The sequence below is a fragment of the Oryx dammah genome, unplaced genomic scaffold, assembly GCF_014754425.2.
Source record: "Oryx dammah isolate SB20612 unplaced genomic scaffold, SCBI_Odam_1.1 HiC_scaffold_20, whole genome shotgun sequence".
Lineage (NCBI taxonomy): Eukaryota > Metazoa > Chordata > Mammalia > Artiodactyla > Bovidae > Oryx > Oryx dammah.
The window spans coordinates 60750031-60767320 of NW_024070204.1; the positions used below are offsets into that span (position 1 = coordinate 60750031).

General features: G+C 34.4%; 1 protein-coding gene and 1 long non-coding RNA gene across 2 annotated transcripts in view; one reads left to right on the forward strand and one right to left on the reverse strand.

The window, feature by feature from the left end:
• Window positions 1–16223, forward strand: part of SLC30A5 (solute carrier family 30 member 5) — a 34098-nt gene extending 17875 nt beyond the window's left edge. Inside the window, exons 5-16 of the mRNA XM_040262650.1 lie at window positions 1507–1594; window positions 4113–4200; window positions 5707–5783; window positions 6014–6184; window positions 6700–6988; window positions 7166–7374; window positions 7992–8149; window positions 8959–9088; window positions 11649–11856; window positions 12632–12858; window positions 13822–13950; window positions 14554–16223. Coding sequence (XP_040118584.1) covers window positions 1507–1594; window positions 4113–4200; window positions 5707–5783; window positions 6014–6184; window positions 6700–6988; window positions 7166–7374; window positions 7992–8149; window positions 8959–9088; window positions 11649–11856; window positions 12632–12858; window positions 13822–13950; window positions 14554–14724 — 1945 coding nt within the window. The 3' untranslated portion in view covers window positions 14725–16223. The remainder of the gene's footprint in view (window positions 1–1506; window positions 1595–4112; window positions 4201–5706; window positions 5784–6013; window positions 6185–6699; window positions 6989–7165; window positions 7375–7991; window positions 8150–8958; window positions 9089–11648; window positions 11857–12631; window positions 12859–13821; window positions 13951–14553) is intronic.
• LOC120879606 overlaps window positions 1–17290 on the reverse strand; it is a 46898-nt gene that overhangs the window by 16627 nt on the left and 12981 nt on the right. The window contains exon 2 of the long non-coding RNA XR_005724837.1: window positions 6012–6179. This is a non-coding gene — a long non-coding RNA (uncharacterized LOC120879606). The remainder of the gene's footprint in view (window positions 1–6011; window positions 6180–17290) is intronic.

Here is a 17290-nt window from a genome sequence, read left to right on the forward strand (position 1 = left end):
TCTTTTACTAAAATCGTCATTCAGCTTCTTGGTCATAGACTTCTTTGGTGTTTCATAGCCTGTCTTATTTCAAGTTACTGTCATTCTGCTGATTTTTTTTTTATTGTAATTTCCCAAATGTTAACAGAACTAAAATAATCACTGCCATGTTTTCATTACAGATTTTGAGTAAAGAGGAAAAATGAAAATTTTCTTAATGAGAAGCCCAAGATCTGTAGATCCTATAAGCTCCCTTCAGCTGGCAATAATTTTTTAATATTTCATACATATAAAACAATAAATCTAAATTAATATGAACATTCATGTGTTCCCCCAAATAAAACCTTACCAGTTCCTCTGGTGCCTTATGAATCCCCCTCCTGATTAAATCCCTGTCTCTGGCTACCATTGGATGTAACCAGTATTTCTTTTTTGCAGATTTTTTACTTGATATGAATAGAATTACATTGCATGTACTTTTGTGCAGCATACTTTTTACATGCAGTGATATGTTTGAGATTTGCTCATTTTGATGCATGTAGTGTGTGTGTATATATATATACATATGTATTATAGTTCTTTCTGTTTTATGTTGGTTTTTTGAAATATAATTCATATACCATAAAATTCACTCTTTTTGTCTCAGTCCATTTGGGCTGCTGTAACAGAAATACCATGGGCTGGGTGACTTTAAAAAAATGCACATTTGTTTCTTACGATTCTGGAGGCCAGGAAGGCCAGGATCCAGGTACAGGTGATTCGATGTGTGATGAGAGACCTCTTCCTGGTTCATAGAAAGCCATCTTGTTTCTTCACTGTAACCTGACATAGCAGAAGGGGCAAGGGCGCTCCCTTTGGTCTCTTTTATAAAGCTTTAATCTCATTTATGAGAGTTTCACCCTCATAACCTTAAGCACCTCTCAAAGGTGTTCCTTACCTCCTAATACCGTCATGTTGGGGATTGAGTTTAACCTTGGGGCAGGGAAGTGAAGTGAAGTCGCTCAGTCATGTCTGACTCTTTGCAACCCCATAGACTGTAGCCTACCAGGCAGGGAGGGACACAAACATTCAGTCTGCAGCACTTGTAAAGTATACAATTCTGTATTTCTTAGAATTTGTGTATATTTGTAGAATTTCCTTCATTTTTACCACTGTATAATAGTCCTTTGAATGGATACACTCTATATTATATTACCCATTCTCTCATCAGTGAGCAGTTAGGTTGTTTCCAGCTTAGGGATATTACAAACAATGCTGGTATCTTATAAGTGTTTCCTGGTACATGTATATAAGAAATATGTATGATATAATCCTACAAGTAGCATTATTAGATATTTGTAGTTACAGCTTTCTGAGATAGAAAATGCCAGAATGTTTTCCAAGGCAGCTGTGCATGTTTATTTTTTCCATAACAGTTTATGAAATCAAGGGGGAAGATGTATTTTCTTCTCCCTTAATCCAGTTGAATTCCTGCTTCCTGATAAAGATCAGACATACTTCATGAATTACGGTGTTTTATTTTTGTAGGACCTTGCTGCTATTCGAGCACAGTGATATTGTTGTCATCTCACTGCTCAGTGTTTTGTTCACTAGTTCTGGAGGAGGACCAGCAAAGGTAGAATTTTCCATTATTTGAAAATTGAAAGTATACAAGTAAAATATTGGAAGGCAATAAAATAGTATATCCTTTCGCATTTAGAAGAATGCAGAGACTTTTTGCTAATTATAAATTTTTCTCATAAGTGTTCTATTTTTTACTGTTTATTTTTAAATCATTATAAATTCCTGCATATGTGTGTGTGTACTCAGTCGTGTCTGACTCTTCAAGACCCCATGGGCTGCAGCCTGCCAGGCTGCTCTGTCCATGGAATTTTCCAGGCGAGAATACTAGAGTGGGTTGCCACTTCCTCCTCCAAGGGATCTTCCTGACCCAGGAATTGAACCCATATCTCCTGTGTCTTCTGCACTGCAGGCAGATTCTTTACCACTGAGCCACCTGGGAAGCCTAGGAAGCTGCAAATACAGTACAGAGAGGTCCTTGTGGCTTCACTCAGTGTCAGCAGTAGCTTCTTAGCAGCTCAAGTACACTGTCGAAACCAGGAAACTGACATCGGTACAACCCATAGACAGTATTCAGATTTCACCAGTTTTACATACACTCATGTGTATATGTTTGTGTGTGTGTGTGTGTGTTTAGATTTGTTTAACCATCACCATAGTCAAAGATACAGAACTGATCAATCACTGCAAACATCTCCTTCATGCTTTACCTGAGCCCTCCCCTATTTCATTCTTAACTCCTGTACATCATTTTTGGAAAATATGTCCCTAAAAACTTGTTATATTTAAAGTTTGATGAACATTTGCCAAGTAGGCAACCCTATTCATCTTATATAATTTAAGTATTAACCTACTTTTAGTAAATTTATCATCAGTATGCAATTAAAAGTTCTTACAACTACAACACTTTTACTTACCAAATTAAATGCTTCCTGTGTTACAGAGGAAAGGAGAAATAAAGGCAAATAAGGTATAATAGTCTCTTTTCTGAAAGGGACTTTCAGGCTCAGTAGTGAATAAAATAAAGTAACCAAAGCAATATGCCAAGTAGAGCAAAGTGAGTCTGCCCAACTTGTACATTTCAGATTGGATCTATGAGTATTAAAGTATATGCTACTATTTAATCTTTTTCCTTTACTCACAGAGTATTCCAAAATAAACGTTAAGTGTACTCACAGCATACTCCAAAATCAATGTCAAAAAATTACAAAAGAGAAAACCAGTACATGTGACTTCATAATGATTACAAACGTCTACGTAACAGATACCATTGTGCAGGGACTTCCCTGGCAGGACTGGTTAAACTCTGAGCTTCCACTGCAAGGAACGCTTCCCCGGGAGGGGAACTAGGATCCTACGTGGTACACCCAAAAGAATAAATAAATAAAAATATTTGGAAAATAATTGTGCAAACTAACAATGGTAACAAATTGCCACAAAATTTTACATTCAAAATATATATATACTCAGATCTCTCAAATAGTTTTAAAAAATGCTGAAGATCTTCAACATAAACGAGCTAAGGACAAAGACAACTCATAAAATAAATACAAATGACTTTAAAACATTAGACATTTTACTGTACTAAAATGAGAGTATAGATCTTACATATCCTCTCATTAGAGTGGGTAATGAATCTGGGCATCTAACCAGAACTGTCTTAAGTTATAGTCTCCATGTTTGGGTATTGTTAATTTACCATGTCCTGATTCAATGAAAATTAGGAAATTTTAAATTGTATGGCTTATGGATACTGACTTTGTCAAAATACCTACCACACTGATAGGAAATTTATCAAGTATAGTGGTTATCTTGTAATGAATAAAAATCCTCATTTTGCACTTAAAATTTTTATTTTCTGAAAGTATCTGGTATTACACCTGTAAATTTGTAACTAGAGAATGTATAATAGTGCTATTTAGATTGCTTCTGTATGAAAAATTCTGAAGTATTTGCATAAACCTGGATAGTATGTCCTTCCTTTAATTTTTTTTTGTCAAAATCCTTTCCTGGAATGAGAACTTAAGAAGTATGTCAGCTTTTAAGTGCATTATACCTTTACTAGATATTAGAGATGACTACTGATTTTCTTAACATGCCCTCAGTTCTTTTCCTAGAAGAATGATAACTAGAGTACTGACATTATTGTAAATCAACTGTCTTCACTATTACTTGCATGTTAGAGAATAAAATGTCACTACTAATTATTCCTTAGCTACTTGAGCTTTTCAAACAGAAGCAAAGTAACATTTAAGAAGATTGGTTCTTTGAACATTTAATAGTTTGTGCATGGTAATATCCCTATTCATAGTAGCAAAGACACAATTGAAGTTGTCATTATTAAGTGTCTTAAAGTGCCCTGAAAACATACTGCAGAATTTATGGGAGCTCTTTACTTTTGCATCTTACTGTTAATACTATAAATTTACATGTATAGTATAAAGATTTTAATGTCAAATGTTATTTTCTTTAAATAGGTATTTGAAAAATTTTTCTTTAGCATTTGTATAGTCATGATCTTAAAAATCAACACTTGAAAAAGCCACTCTTGGTATTATTCTCTTCATTTTCAGACAAGGGGGGCTGCTTTTTTCATTATTGCTGTGATTTGCCTGTTGCTTTTTGACAATGATGACCTCATGGCTAAAATGGCTGAGCACCGTATCCTTTTGCAGAAGATGGGAGTTTTTTAGTCTTACGGGAAAACAGAAGACTGGCAGAATGGGAAGGAAGGAGTAACTGAATTAAACTAATCAATCGTGAATGAAACTTTCATAGATTAATGTAGGTATTCTAAATCACTATTCAAATAGTGAATAAATTCATTCTAAGTTAGACATCTTATAAAGCACCCTAAATTTTCAGCAATTTTGGGACAATGAAAGAATATTTTAGAATGTTGTGGCGCTAATGTATGTATGTGTATACATATATATGTATGATTTACTCACTCAATAAAATCAACCTGTTTGCTCCCTTGTAATTTAATGATTTAAATAAATGCTCTCTTTAGAAGGCAGTGGCAGTTATTAAATATAAACTTTTTTGAAATTAAATGAAAAAACCTTTGGCATCTTCTTACCTGAAAGAAGTTTAAATTCCTTAATCTGGTATTCACTCCCTTGCTCTAAATTATTTCCAACTCAGCCCCCCACTCCTCTCTTATATTGACTAAACCCAGCTTCCAATCAAATATATCTACTCATTTTCCTCTGCAGACATGGCTTGTTCTTTCCTATCCACATACCCTTGCTGCTGCTAAGTCGCTTCAGTCGTGTCCGACTCTGTGCGACCCCAGAGATGGCAGCCCACCAGGCTCCCCCATCCCTGGGATTCTCCAGGCAAGAACACTGGAGTGGGTTGCCATTTCCTTCTCCAATGCATGAAAGTGAAAAGTGAAAGTGAAGTCTCTCAGTCATGTCCAACTCTTAGCGACCCCATGGACTGCAGCCCACCAGGCTCCTCCATCCATGGGATTTTCCAGGCAAGAGTACTGGAGAGGGATACCATTGCCTTCTCTACCACATACCCTTAGCCCTTTCCTTTTAGCAGGGCTCAGAACACCAGTTTTGAATCTTCTGGTGATTGATACTGCCCTAAAACCTATTCATTAACTAAGACCAGTTTACTGTGTTACAGTGAAAGAGAATGGTATGACTTTTGCAAAACTTCAGGTTGACTGTTAAACAACTGTTGCCCATCCTACCCTCTTTTGATTGCTGCTTATTTTGCTGAGGTTTATGTTATCAATGACTAAGAAGCAGATTTAGGACTGAGTTTTACATGGCATTCCAAAAAATCAACCTTAATTGAATCAGATAGGAGTGGTCCAAGGAGGTTCCTTGTTCTCGTCACTTTGTTCTAGTAGGTATGCATATGTCTTTTGGAGGTTATGTACTAAAATTTAACAACTGTGCCTTAAGCACTATTATACTTGTCTTGGAGACAACAAAAGAAGTATATACAAGCCATTCTAATTTACAAATCATGTTCCCTAAATTAATTTTTTCATTATCTTCTTTTGTTTTTAAGGGAAACATAATTGAGGATAGTCAGGTTTGGGGCCCTCAGACTAATAAATAGTGAACCCAAAATAGTAGGTAAATTCCAGGAGGACTTCAGGATTCAAAGAGTTAAATTTTTTTTCCTTTACTCCAACTCACTTAGCTGAAGGACATCATGACAGTGCTCTAACCCACATGCTTTACACAGCCATTGCCTTCTTAGGTGTGGCAGATCACAAGGTATGTTTTCTTTTCTTTGTTCTTAACATGAGAGATTCTGAAAAGTTAAAGCAACAATAACTTTAAAAGTGCATTTAAAATGTTTTACAATACTGCCAACCATTTAAGTAGTTCAGTAATTTGGGTTATGAAAAAAACATGCTAGCTCCATTTCTTTAAATATTATATATTTAAGGCTTAAGTATTGAACTCTTGTGTTTCTAATAAGACTTATCTACTTTTACTCACAGGGTGGAGTATTGTTGCTAGTACTGGCTTTGTGTTGTAAAGTGGGTTTTCATACAGCTTCCAGAAAACTCTCTATAGATGTTGGTGGAGCCAAACGTCTTCAAGCTTTATCCCAAATTGTTTCTGTACTTCTCTTATGCCCATGGGTCATTGTTCTTTCTGTGACAACTGAGGTAAGAGCAGGAATTTATTGGTAATAAGTAAAATAAATTACTATTACTTATAGATTTTAGTTCAGTACATTATATTTTATTTCAGTTTGATGTTGCAAGTGGCTTAAATTTCTTTGCCATTTTCTTTATAGGTTTTGAAACTTGTTTAGAGTTAACTTTATTGTTTATAGAAAATACAAATCAAGTACTATTACATTTATATACCTCTCTCGTCCCTGTGGTAGTATTTAACTGATCCCTTCAGTTAAATACTACCCCAAATAATTTAATACTTACCCAAAAACCCAAGGATTGCACATCACCAAGTATTTATAAAATTATTAAACCATAATGCTTCTTTTTTTAATACTTTGGGGAATACGAGGAAAATGTAACAATAACTCATATTTTGGCATTTTACAAGTTGTATTGAATCATGGGAAAACTTGTTTACACATAAACAGATTAACTAAAATATAAGATGTGAACTTTATACCCATATGGTATTAACATTTTTTTTTTTTTTTAATTTCTAGAGTAAAGTCGATTCTTGGTTTTCTCTCATTATGCCTTTCTCAACGGTTATTTTTTTTGTCATGATCCTGGATTTCTATGTCGAGTCCATTTGTTCAGTCAAAATGGAAGTTTCCAAATGTGCCCGCTATGGATCCTTTCCCATTTTTATCAGCGCTCTACTGTTTGGAAAGTTATGGACACATCCGATAGCAGGCCAGCTCCGGCCTGTGGACAGAGCAGCACGCCAGGAGGGCACAGAGCACGTGCTTTCTGGAGGAGTGGTGGTCAGCGCTGTGTTCTTCACCTTATGTGAGCATTTCCCCTAGCAAGTTCCTTCCTGTGGATTCTGCGGCTCATTCACTCAACTGGGGAGTGTGTTCAGTGCTTACATAGTGCTGAGAGATACTGTTGGGTTCTGTAGGTTAAACTTTTAAAATTTTTGTAATATATGTATATATATATATATTTTTTTTTTCCTTCTTTTAGCTGCCAACATCTTATCATCTCCTTCTAAGAGAGGACAGAAAGGTACCCTCATTGGATATTCTCCTGAAGGAACACCTCTTTATAACTTCATGGGTGACGCTTTTCAGCATAGTTCCCAGTCCATCCCTAGGTTTATTAAGGAATCACTAAAACAAATTCTTGAGGAAAATGACTCTAGGCAGATCTTTTACTTCTTGTGTTTGAATCTGGTAAGAGTTTTAAATATTAATGGCATATCTTGAAAGCTTAATCTTTTTTCTTTTCTTTCTTTTTGAAGGCTTAATCTTTTGACAGTTCTGGTGTAATTTTTGTTATTCCCAAATATTGTTAATAGTTAGAGGTGGGCTAAAATATTTTCTCTAGTAGAAAGATTACAGGAGCTTATTCATACTGCTTAAACACTTTTGAGGTATTTTAGAGACATTGGTTTAGTGTGCCATTCAAGAGTAGCTTATAAAGATTCTTATGTACTCCTATGGGATCTCACTCCCAACCAGATTGCTGACATTTTCTAATCTAGTTTATTGAGTTCTACAGACATGTAGATAAAGCTGTCTCCTTTTAAATAATTTATAAGATGGACATACCTGATTTAGCATGATTTCTTACCATTTATATGAAATGAGATTTCTTGTATGAGAATCAGTTAAGTAATGAAAGAGGCAGTATATCTTCAAGTAAGCTTTGGGTAATTAAGCATTAAATTCCTTATGATCAAATTCTGATAAGTTTATCTTAAAACAGCATTTCCCAATTGTTTTTTTTGAGAAATAAAAACTATTCCCCTGTTGTTGTTGTGTGTTTTTTTTTTTGGAACATGTTTTAGCTTTTTACCTTTGTGGAATTATTCTATGGCGTGTTGACCAATAGTCTGGGTCTGATCTCAGATGGATTTCACATGCTCTTTGACTGCTCTGCTTTGGTCATGGGACTTTTTGCAGCCCTGATGAGCAGATGGAAAGCAACTCGGATTTTCTCCTATGGGTAGGTACACTGACTTCAAGGCTTGTTAATAGCAAATTCCATCTCATGGGATAAAATTTTACTACCTTTAATACAAATTTAATTTTTCAGAGCCTAATTTTTCTTTAAAGTAGATAAGAGGAAATAAACCAAGCATTTGATAAATACTGAATGGCAGTAAGCTTAAGACCATATTCCCTAACAAATCCTCCTCATAGATAGCAAAAATCAGTTAAATAGTGAGCTGTTTGGCCAACGGTGTTTCTTTGAGGTCATGGAATGTGCATGTTCATTCACTTCTTTGCTGTTAGAGAATTCAAACTTTGAAGTGACTATGCATGCAGTATCCTTTCACTAAGTGAATCATTCAGTGAATATTAGAATCCATGATTTGTGCAGAGTATTTTGATAAAGACCTACTGTAAATAGGTTAATAAATTCAGCTTATTTTCAGCTGTTTATATTTTGAAAGATGGATGAGCCAAAGATACAAAAAATCTTGATACAAGCTGAATCTGTGTGTTGTGACAGATACAGAGAACATCAAAGTCTTGAAAGAGAGAAAAGTAATTTCTTGCTAAGAAATTAGGACAGGCGTTGTATAAGAGGGGACACTGAAGAAGGACTCTGATAAACACATAAAATCTCAACAAACATATAAACCTTCCAGCAATAGTATGATATTTAAAATGTTGGTAATTTTCAAGTCTTACTGTTTGTGTAGTTGAAAATCTGGGCTCATTTCCTCATTTATAACATAATAATGTTTATATTTTAAAAATACTTCATTTGTCAATTTCCTTTTCTAAAAATATATTCTCCATTTTTAGGTATGGCCGAATAGAAATTCTCTCTGGATTTATTAACGGGCTTTTTCTAGTGGTAATAGCTTTCTTTGTGTTTATGGAGTCGGTGGCTAGGTTAATTGATCCTCCAGAATTAGACACACACATGTTAACAGTAAGTCTTTTCATTTTACTATTTGAATTTCTACTCATACTCATACAGCTATTTCCCTACTAATGTTTAACTACTTGTAATTATTGACCTAACAAGGTTTTTATTTTTATTTTTTTTTACTCAACATAACTTCCTATCTTGCTATTTACATTTACACTGCTGACTCTTAGAAATTAATTAATACACCTTTCTCCAATACATTGGTAGTCAGAATATTAGATGACATTCTAAAACATAGATTGGTTTTTCTGCCTTATTAAATGCTTTTGTTTGAAGATGTGTTTTTAGGTACCTGAGGAGATTTGCAAAGACTTTATTACTCTAAATGAGTGCTGTGGTAACTTAATGCTCTCCCAGTGCCCCTTAACCTTTACATGTGCTTCTCCTTATAGTTCTCTTACCTTTCCCACATTCTGCCCTTTTAGCCTTTACTTCCAATGTCACCTCTGGTGGGATACCTTCCCTTCATCCCTCTCTTCCCACCACAAAGTATGTTAGATTTCCCTTTCTGAATATTCCCATTATATCTGTGCAGTCTTCTTATAGCAACACTGACTTAAAGCTGTTGTTTAGTTTGTCATTCTTCCACAATTAAGATGTATTTTCAGGACCTGAATTGTGTATATTAACTCTTAAGTTTTAGCACCTGGCTTATAATTGAAAGCCAACTATTAATTGGTAGGGATTTTTTTTTTGTAATATAGTAGAATTTTTATTATAATGTTATGTTAGTTTTAGATCTACCACAAAGTGATTCAGTTTTATATATATATATATATATTCTTTTTTTACAGTCTGCTGTTAATCATTAAATGACTAAAAACAATTATGAATCTTGTTGATGGAAGCATATATTAAATGTTTTTGAATTGTAGTTTGGATATATATTTTGGATTTTTAAATGCTTATATCTTTGACCTTTAATATTTGCTACAGAAATATTCATACAAGGGTGTAGGGGTGCACCATTCATTGTATCACTACAATGGTACAATGGCAGGGAAAAAAGAAAAACAGTGTTCACCAATGAAAGGACTAGTTAAATAAACAGCACTCATACAATAGAATACTACACACATACTAAAAAGAAAGGTATATCAATATATGCTGGCATGAAAAATATTTACAGTATGTACTAAGTGAAAAAATATATAAAATAGTATTGAATATGATCCTGTTACTGATTTTTAAAAGGTATATATGTATATTAGTATTGTGCATAGAATATACACCATCCTCTTAGGAGAGACTACTCTTAGAGGGCAGAATTAGAGGGGTCTTTCACTTTGTTATTTTTTTTCATTCTGATGAAATACAGAAACATGAAGTATTTCTCAACAGAGTAGAGTATTTATGATCTAATGAAGTCTCTGCAAGCAGTATTTTACTTCATTCAAAATTCATTAACACTCTTCAGGATCATAAAGCTGACTGAAGTTTTAAAATCTGACAAACAGATGGTCTGAGTCATGAGAAAAATTAAATAAGTTCTATACATGTTTACTACAGACTACAAAGCTGGTCTCTTACTAGCTTTGAAAATTAATTAAAATATTCTGTGCCCTTAATTTTATATGTTCTTTTTATAAAACAAATGGATTTCTCTAAAGGAGAAATTGTAGATATATGTAAATTAAATAATGCCTTGAGCTACTATTTCAAATCACCTTGTAAGAGGTGTTAATGAAGGTAAGTAACTTTGTTTATCTCTGAGGTGTTATTGTGGCACCATTAAGATAATCCCACTTACTTTGTTTTTGAAAAAATGCTTTTTTTTTATTTTGGGAAATCTTATTGTAGTTAAGACACAATAAGACTATGTTTATTTGGAGTCCACTCGTTAGTAAATTACAGTCATTGTCTTTTAAAGTATTGACATTTACCTAGTAATATAAATGAGATTTCAGGTACAGTGTATACATGCTCTAGTTAAGCAATACTTTCAAACTCTTATTTAAATAAACAAGACAAAACTTGAGCATCATTTACTTATTCATAAACCCTGAATCCGGAGAAGGCAATGGCACCCGACTCCAGTACTCTTGCCTGAAAAATCCCATGGACAGAGGAGCCTGGTGAGCTGCAGTCCATGGGGTTGCTGAGAGTCGGACACAACTGAGCGAATTCACTTTCACTTTTCACTTTCATGCATTGGAGAAGGAAATGGCAACCTACTCCAGTGTTCTGGAGAATCTCCAGTGCCTGGAGAATCCCAGGGACGGCGGAGCCTGGTGGGCTGCCTGCCGTCTACGGGGTCGCACAGAGTCGGACACGACTGAAGCGACTTAGCAAACCCTGAATCAAGTACACTTTTATTCTTAATCATTTAATTAAAGCAAACCTAAATCCTTTTACTTGTCAGCACTTTAGTATTTGAAACTTGCTGCTTCTAAAATATTCTAAAATTCACACTAAAATTTTTTCTTATTGAATTAATGAGGTTTTACTATATTTTCAAAACTGTAAACCAAAAAAAACGTATAGCTGTATAGTAAGTTTTAGATAACAAATTTTTTTTTTTAATTACAAATTTAAAGGTTTCTTTCCTCTTTTTTGCTAGCCAGTCTCAGTTGGAGGGCTGATAGTAAACCTTATTGGTATCTGTGCCTTTAGCCATGCCCATAACCATAGCCATGGAGCTTCTCAAGGAAGCTGTCACTCGTCTGATCACAGCCATTCACACCATGTGCACGGACACAGTGACCATGGGCACGGCCACAGCCACAGCCACGGATCTGCAGGCAGAGGCATGAACGCTAACATGAGGGGTGAGTCCTGGCCAAAAACTGTCCTACCTTTCAACTGTTCTGAGTTGATACTGTATTAAGAATTGGGCTTCTGGTACAATTTTATTTAAAAAAAAAAAAACAAAACAATCTGTAGCTAAGAGATCTAAAATCATCTGTTATAGAAAATGCCCACAAATGTTCATAAATGTCAATTTTTTTAAATGAAATATTGTAATTATAGAGTCTCTTTCATAGTAACACTTGAATAAATATTAGTTGCAAGGGAAACTGTTATGCATTTTCATGTAAAAGAATTAGGAAATGTTTATTGTACTGTAAAAAAAAATACGGGGGAAGTATTTATCATTTATGTGATATTTATTCTGATATTTATTTGTTTGGATGTGCTGTGCAGCTTATGGGATCTTAGTTCCCCAACAGGTGATTGGATCTGTGCCCTTGACAGTGAAAGTGCAGAGTCCTAACTTCTGGACTCCCAGAGAATTCCCCATTCTGGTAGTTTAATATAAATAATTTGAGTAAGTCAAAAGTTGGCACATGTATGATTTCTAGGAATCCTTCCCAGACAAACTACACCGTCGTAAAACTCACCACATTGTGAATAGTTGCCCAAATCTTTATTTTCACCTCTATGCCATGAATTCCTTGATGAAGTGAGGTTTAATCATTTGGAAGTACCAGCCCCTGGCAGAGTACCTGGTGGATAATAGATATCCTGTGATATTTGTATAATGAATAAAAATCTAAATTAGATGTGCTTTAATTTTTAATATTTTATATACCTTACTTGTAGGTGTATTTCTACACGTTTTGGCAGACACGCTCGGCAGCATTGGTGTGATCGTATCCACCATTCTTATAGAGCAGTTTGGATGGTTCATTGCTGATCCCCTCTGTTCTCTTTTTATTGCTGTATTAATATTTCTCAGTGTTGTCCCACTGATTAAAGATGCCTGTCAGGTTCTACTTCTGAGGCTGCCACCAGAATATGAAAAAGAGCTACATATTGCCTTAGAAAAGGTACTGTGTATAATTTCCTTACTGTTCTTCTTCCTTTTAAAATAGTCTTTGAAATTAAGTTGGCCTAATGAGATGAAAATGAAAACAACAGTCTTGTAGAAAATGAACTGAAAATATGGACAGGCAATTCATAGAAAAACCAGACACAGAATATATTTCAACTTGTAGTTTGCCATTTAATATTATCTGCTGATGAACAGTTGGCATGTTGAATATATAAGGTATAACATTTTAACCACACTGGTTTCATAAATAAAATTAGTAAAGTTTTCTCACTTTCTCATAATTGGTATCTACTAAAAAAAAGTTTTTACTGTGTCCTACTAAAAAAAGTATTTTACTTCAAAACTAAAATACGTCCATTACAGAAAGTTTTAAAGTATAAAAAAGGAAAAATATATATAGTTAGTTTGACCACCTGGAGAGAAATACTTTTGAAGAGTTATTTGTCTATGTAAAAATACTTTAAAAATAAAAATGGCCAAAAAAATGTTTTGTACTGCTTTGTAAATTTTTTCCCATTGAATTTAACCAGCCTGTATTGTTGAACATGAAGGCTATCTTTTGAATGTGTTATCTCAAATATAAAATAAGACTTGAATGTTTGTATCAGTATAAAGGAAAACAGGTAGTTCACTAAACATATCCGATGTTTAAAACAGGTGAAGTGCATGTTATATAGGTAAAAATAGGTGTGCACCCATTGTGTATAAAGGCGCCTGTGTAACCCTGTTCACTTCCGATTCCAAACTTCCTTCCCTGGCATCACTGCCAGGTCAGTATTGTAGACACCTTTACTTGTAGTTGTCCCTCCTATTCCCTTCTAAATTCTAGGCTCTCCTTATTATTGTTATTATTATTTTTAATCAGCTTAATAATGGTTCCTGGACCAGAAATACTGCTGTGTGTTCAGTAAATTAGCCTTTCAGGTCCATTTATATCCCCTTTCCTTTTATCTGACAGCTACAGAAAATTGAAGGATTGATATCATACCGAGACCCACATTTTTGGCGTCATTCTGCCAGTATTGTGGCAGGAACAATTCATATACAGGTGACATCTGATGTGCTGGAACAAAGAATAGTACAGCAGGTAATCCTCTTAAGTTTTAAAAATAATTTTGGTTGAGGTAATTCATAAGTACAATTGTACACATTATAAGTTCTACAGCTCGACAGTCACTTAATTTTTTAAAAATATCAGCCTTACAGCTGTCCAGGGATAGCTTTCTTTTTTATATTTAGATTTGTTTTATATCCCAAAATAGTAAAAATAAAGTCAATCTTTATTATGTGGAGGACAAGCTTAAGGTAATGTAAAAAAAAGTTCATTTGTAATCCACCGTGATTACCAACAGATGGTCAAGAAATAAGTTATTATAAATAGTCCTAAGTTAATAATAATAAAGTTGGCAGGGTGGCAATAAAGATGAAAACAGTTCCTGTATCCCTATTCTGGACCTACTGAATTGAAAACAATAGCTGTTTTCCTTTACACTTCTGAATGTCAATTCAGTGAGCTACTGGCCTCCTAACAGATCATATGTAATATTTGACCAGCTAAGTAATAAATGTTACTTTAAGGACATATCACTGACTGTCTGGCTGTTTTTTAAAATGTGATATTCATTATTTAATCCATGTGCACTAAATGCATTAATCTAAATGCTTTTCAATGTATGGATTTTTATAACAGGTTACAGGAATACTTAAAGATGCTGGAGTAAACAATTTAACGATTCAAGTAGAAAAAGAAGCATACTTCCAACATATGTCTGGCTTGAGTACTGGATTTCATGATGTTCTGACTATGACAAAACAAATGGAGTCCATGAAATACTACAAAGATGGTACTTACATCATGTGAGATAACTTGGGAATTACTGCTGGGATTTGAACAATGAAGATTAAAAGGCCAGGTATTTATAATACCACCGGAAGGAAGAAAATTGCACATAATTGTACAGAAACATTTTGTTGCTTTTGAAAAAATTTTTAAAGCTCCCTAAAGTTGGATCAAGGAATCTTTCTTAAAGGAAATTTAAATACAGAATGAAGCATTAATTGTACAAGTGAAATAATTGTTGAAATTATGTGTAAAATAGCAAACTTGAAATTTGAGTGAATGTGATGTAATATCACATCATCTTCAAAAATGAACATACAATGATGGATTCAAGTGAAGACCAAGATTACTTCTGTGTGTTTACTTTCCGCCAGAAAGCATCTCCACTGTAAATAATGTATGTAACATGTTTATTACGAAGACCCAAATGAAAAAAATTTAGTCACTTTTTTGCATAGCCCTAGGATAAAACAGGAATAAAAGATCTATATTTATGGACTTTCTGTATATAAAAATGGTTTCTAATTATAACTTAAATCCATTAAGTAAAACCTTTTTTGCCACTTTAAAGGTAAACTGAATTACTTGGGAGAGGCCTCAGCCACTGAGGGGAGGCAGCAGTGGGGGCGTGAAGGACAGCGTGACAGATTCTGATGCAGTACAGAAGCCAACCACTCTGTGAAATACATTTTTTTTTACTTTTGGTAATATTTGCAAATGGATAATTGCTTTATTGGGGTAAAGAACTTAGACTAAGTTGTGTCCATGTTATTCACTCACTTGTCTTCTAAAGTAGAATATTCCACTTCTTGTTATGCATCTGGCATTCCAAGTTGCTTATTAAGCTGGTATCCAAGCAATGCTAGGCTTTTCGTCTTTTCATTTAGCTCCATATACTGTGGAAGAGCCAGTGGAGAGAGTCATAGGTAACTGTCAACTCAGAGTTGAATTTTCTGCCTAAAAATGTAACTTAAAAAAATTCTGAAACATGTCGCTATAAAAGAAATATCAAAGAATTAGGTGGTTATTTTAAAGTTTAATAAGTAAATCTTGTTCATAAACCCTTGGGCACTCTGAAATCAAAATACCCTATAAGTACTTTCTGTAGTAATACCTAATTTATATTTTTTCATTTCCGATTTAAACTGAATGTATAGTCTGAAAAGACTGTATGATAAATAGATACATAATAATATATGCAGTTCTATGAACACCAAAGAATGTTGTCCAAAAGAAACTTTTGAATACCTATTTATAAGCATCTGAATATTTTCACTCTTATACTAGGAATTTTGACAAGTAGGATGAATTAATTTTAGTATGGGTACTATTTTCTTATCTATGCCATAATGGCAAACATGTATTGTAAATCACATTTTTGTCTTACAAATTTTAATATGTGAGAGAGAGGTTTTAGAAATTTGTTATAAGTTATTTTGATATTCCTTGTCTTCTCTTTACACATTTTCTGGTCCAGAATCTTCAATACATATTAAAATTTTGGAATGGTGGGAAAATAATTGCATATGGATGTTTTAATATCATTTTTATACATTAAAAATTTTTAAGAAGTAGGTACAATAAATATTACATCATTTTTTAAAATTATTATTTCCCTTTAAAAATAAAATTGTCATCTCCCTTAGAAGGCATAAAAATAGCAAGAAAATTAAGCTAATGTGATTGACAACTATCAAGATGAAAGAGAAGGCAGCATGAAGATAGGACTTTAGGCAAATCAGCTTCTGGTATTTTTTTTTCTCATACATAAATCAGAATACAGTCTGCTCAAATTCACAGATATGGAGCAACTGGAACCCAGACACTACTAGTAGGAATATGAAATGGTGCAGCCACTTTGGAGAACTGTTCAACAGTTTCTTTTAATGTTGAACAGACATCTGTCCTGTGACTCAGCAGTTGCACTCCTGGGTCTTCACCCAAGAGAAATGGAAACATGTCTATAAACAGAGTGGAACAAGAATGTGCATGTTCGTGAGAGCCAGAAACTAAAAGAATCTAAATGTCCATCCTCAATAGATAAGTATATTATGGTATATTTACAATGGACTCCTACTCAGCAGTTTTTTAAATTACTGTTATAAACAATATAGGTGAACCTCAAAAACATAAGTGAGGGACTTCCCTGAAAGTCCAGTGGTTATGACTGTGCTCTCAGTGCAGGGGGTGAGGTTTCAATCCCTCCTCCAGAAACTTAGATTCCTACATGCCACAGGGTGCGGCCAAAAAAAGAATAAGTGAAAGAAAGCAGCTACAAAAGAGGTCTGGCTTCCCTGGTGGCTCAGATGGTAAAGAATCCGCCTGCAGTGCAGGAGACCTGGGTTCGATCCCTGGGTTGGGAAGATCCCCTGAAGGAGGGCATGGCAACCTGCTCCAGTATTCTTGCCTGGAGAATCCCCATGGGCCTGGTGGGCTACAGTCCTTGGGGTTGCAAAGAGTCAGACACGACTGGGCGACTAAGCACAGCACAAAAGAGGTCTGTATGGTTCCATGCATATAAAGTCCCAAAACAGAAGATTACTTAACACAAACTTACCTTATACTTCTGCAGTCAGAAGCTGAGGAT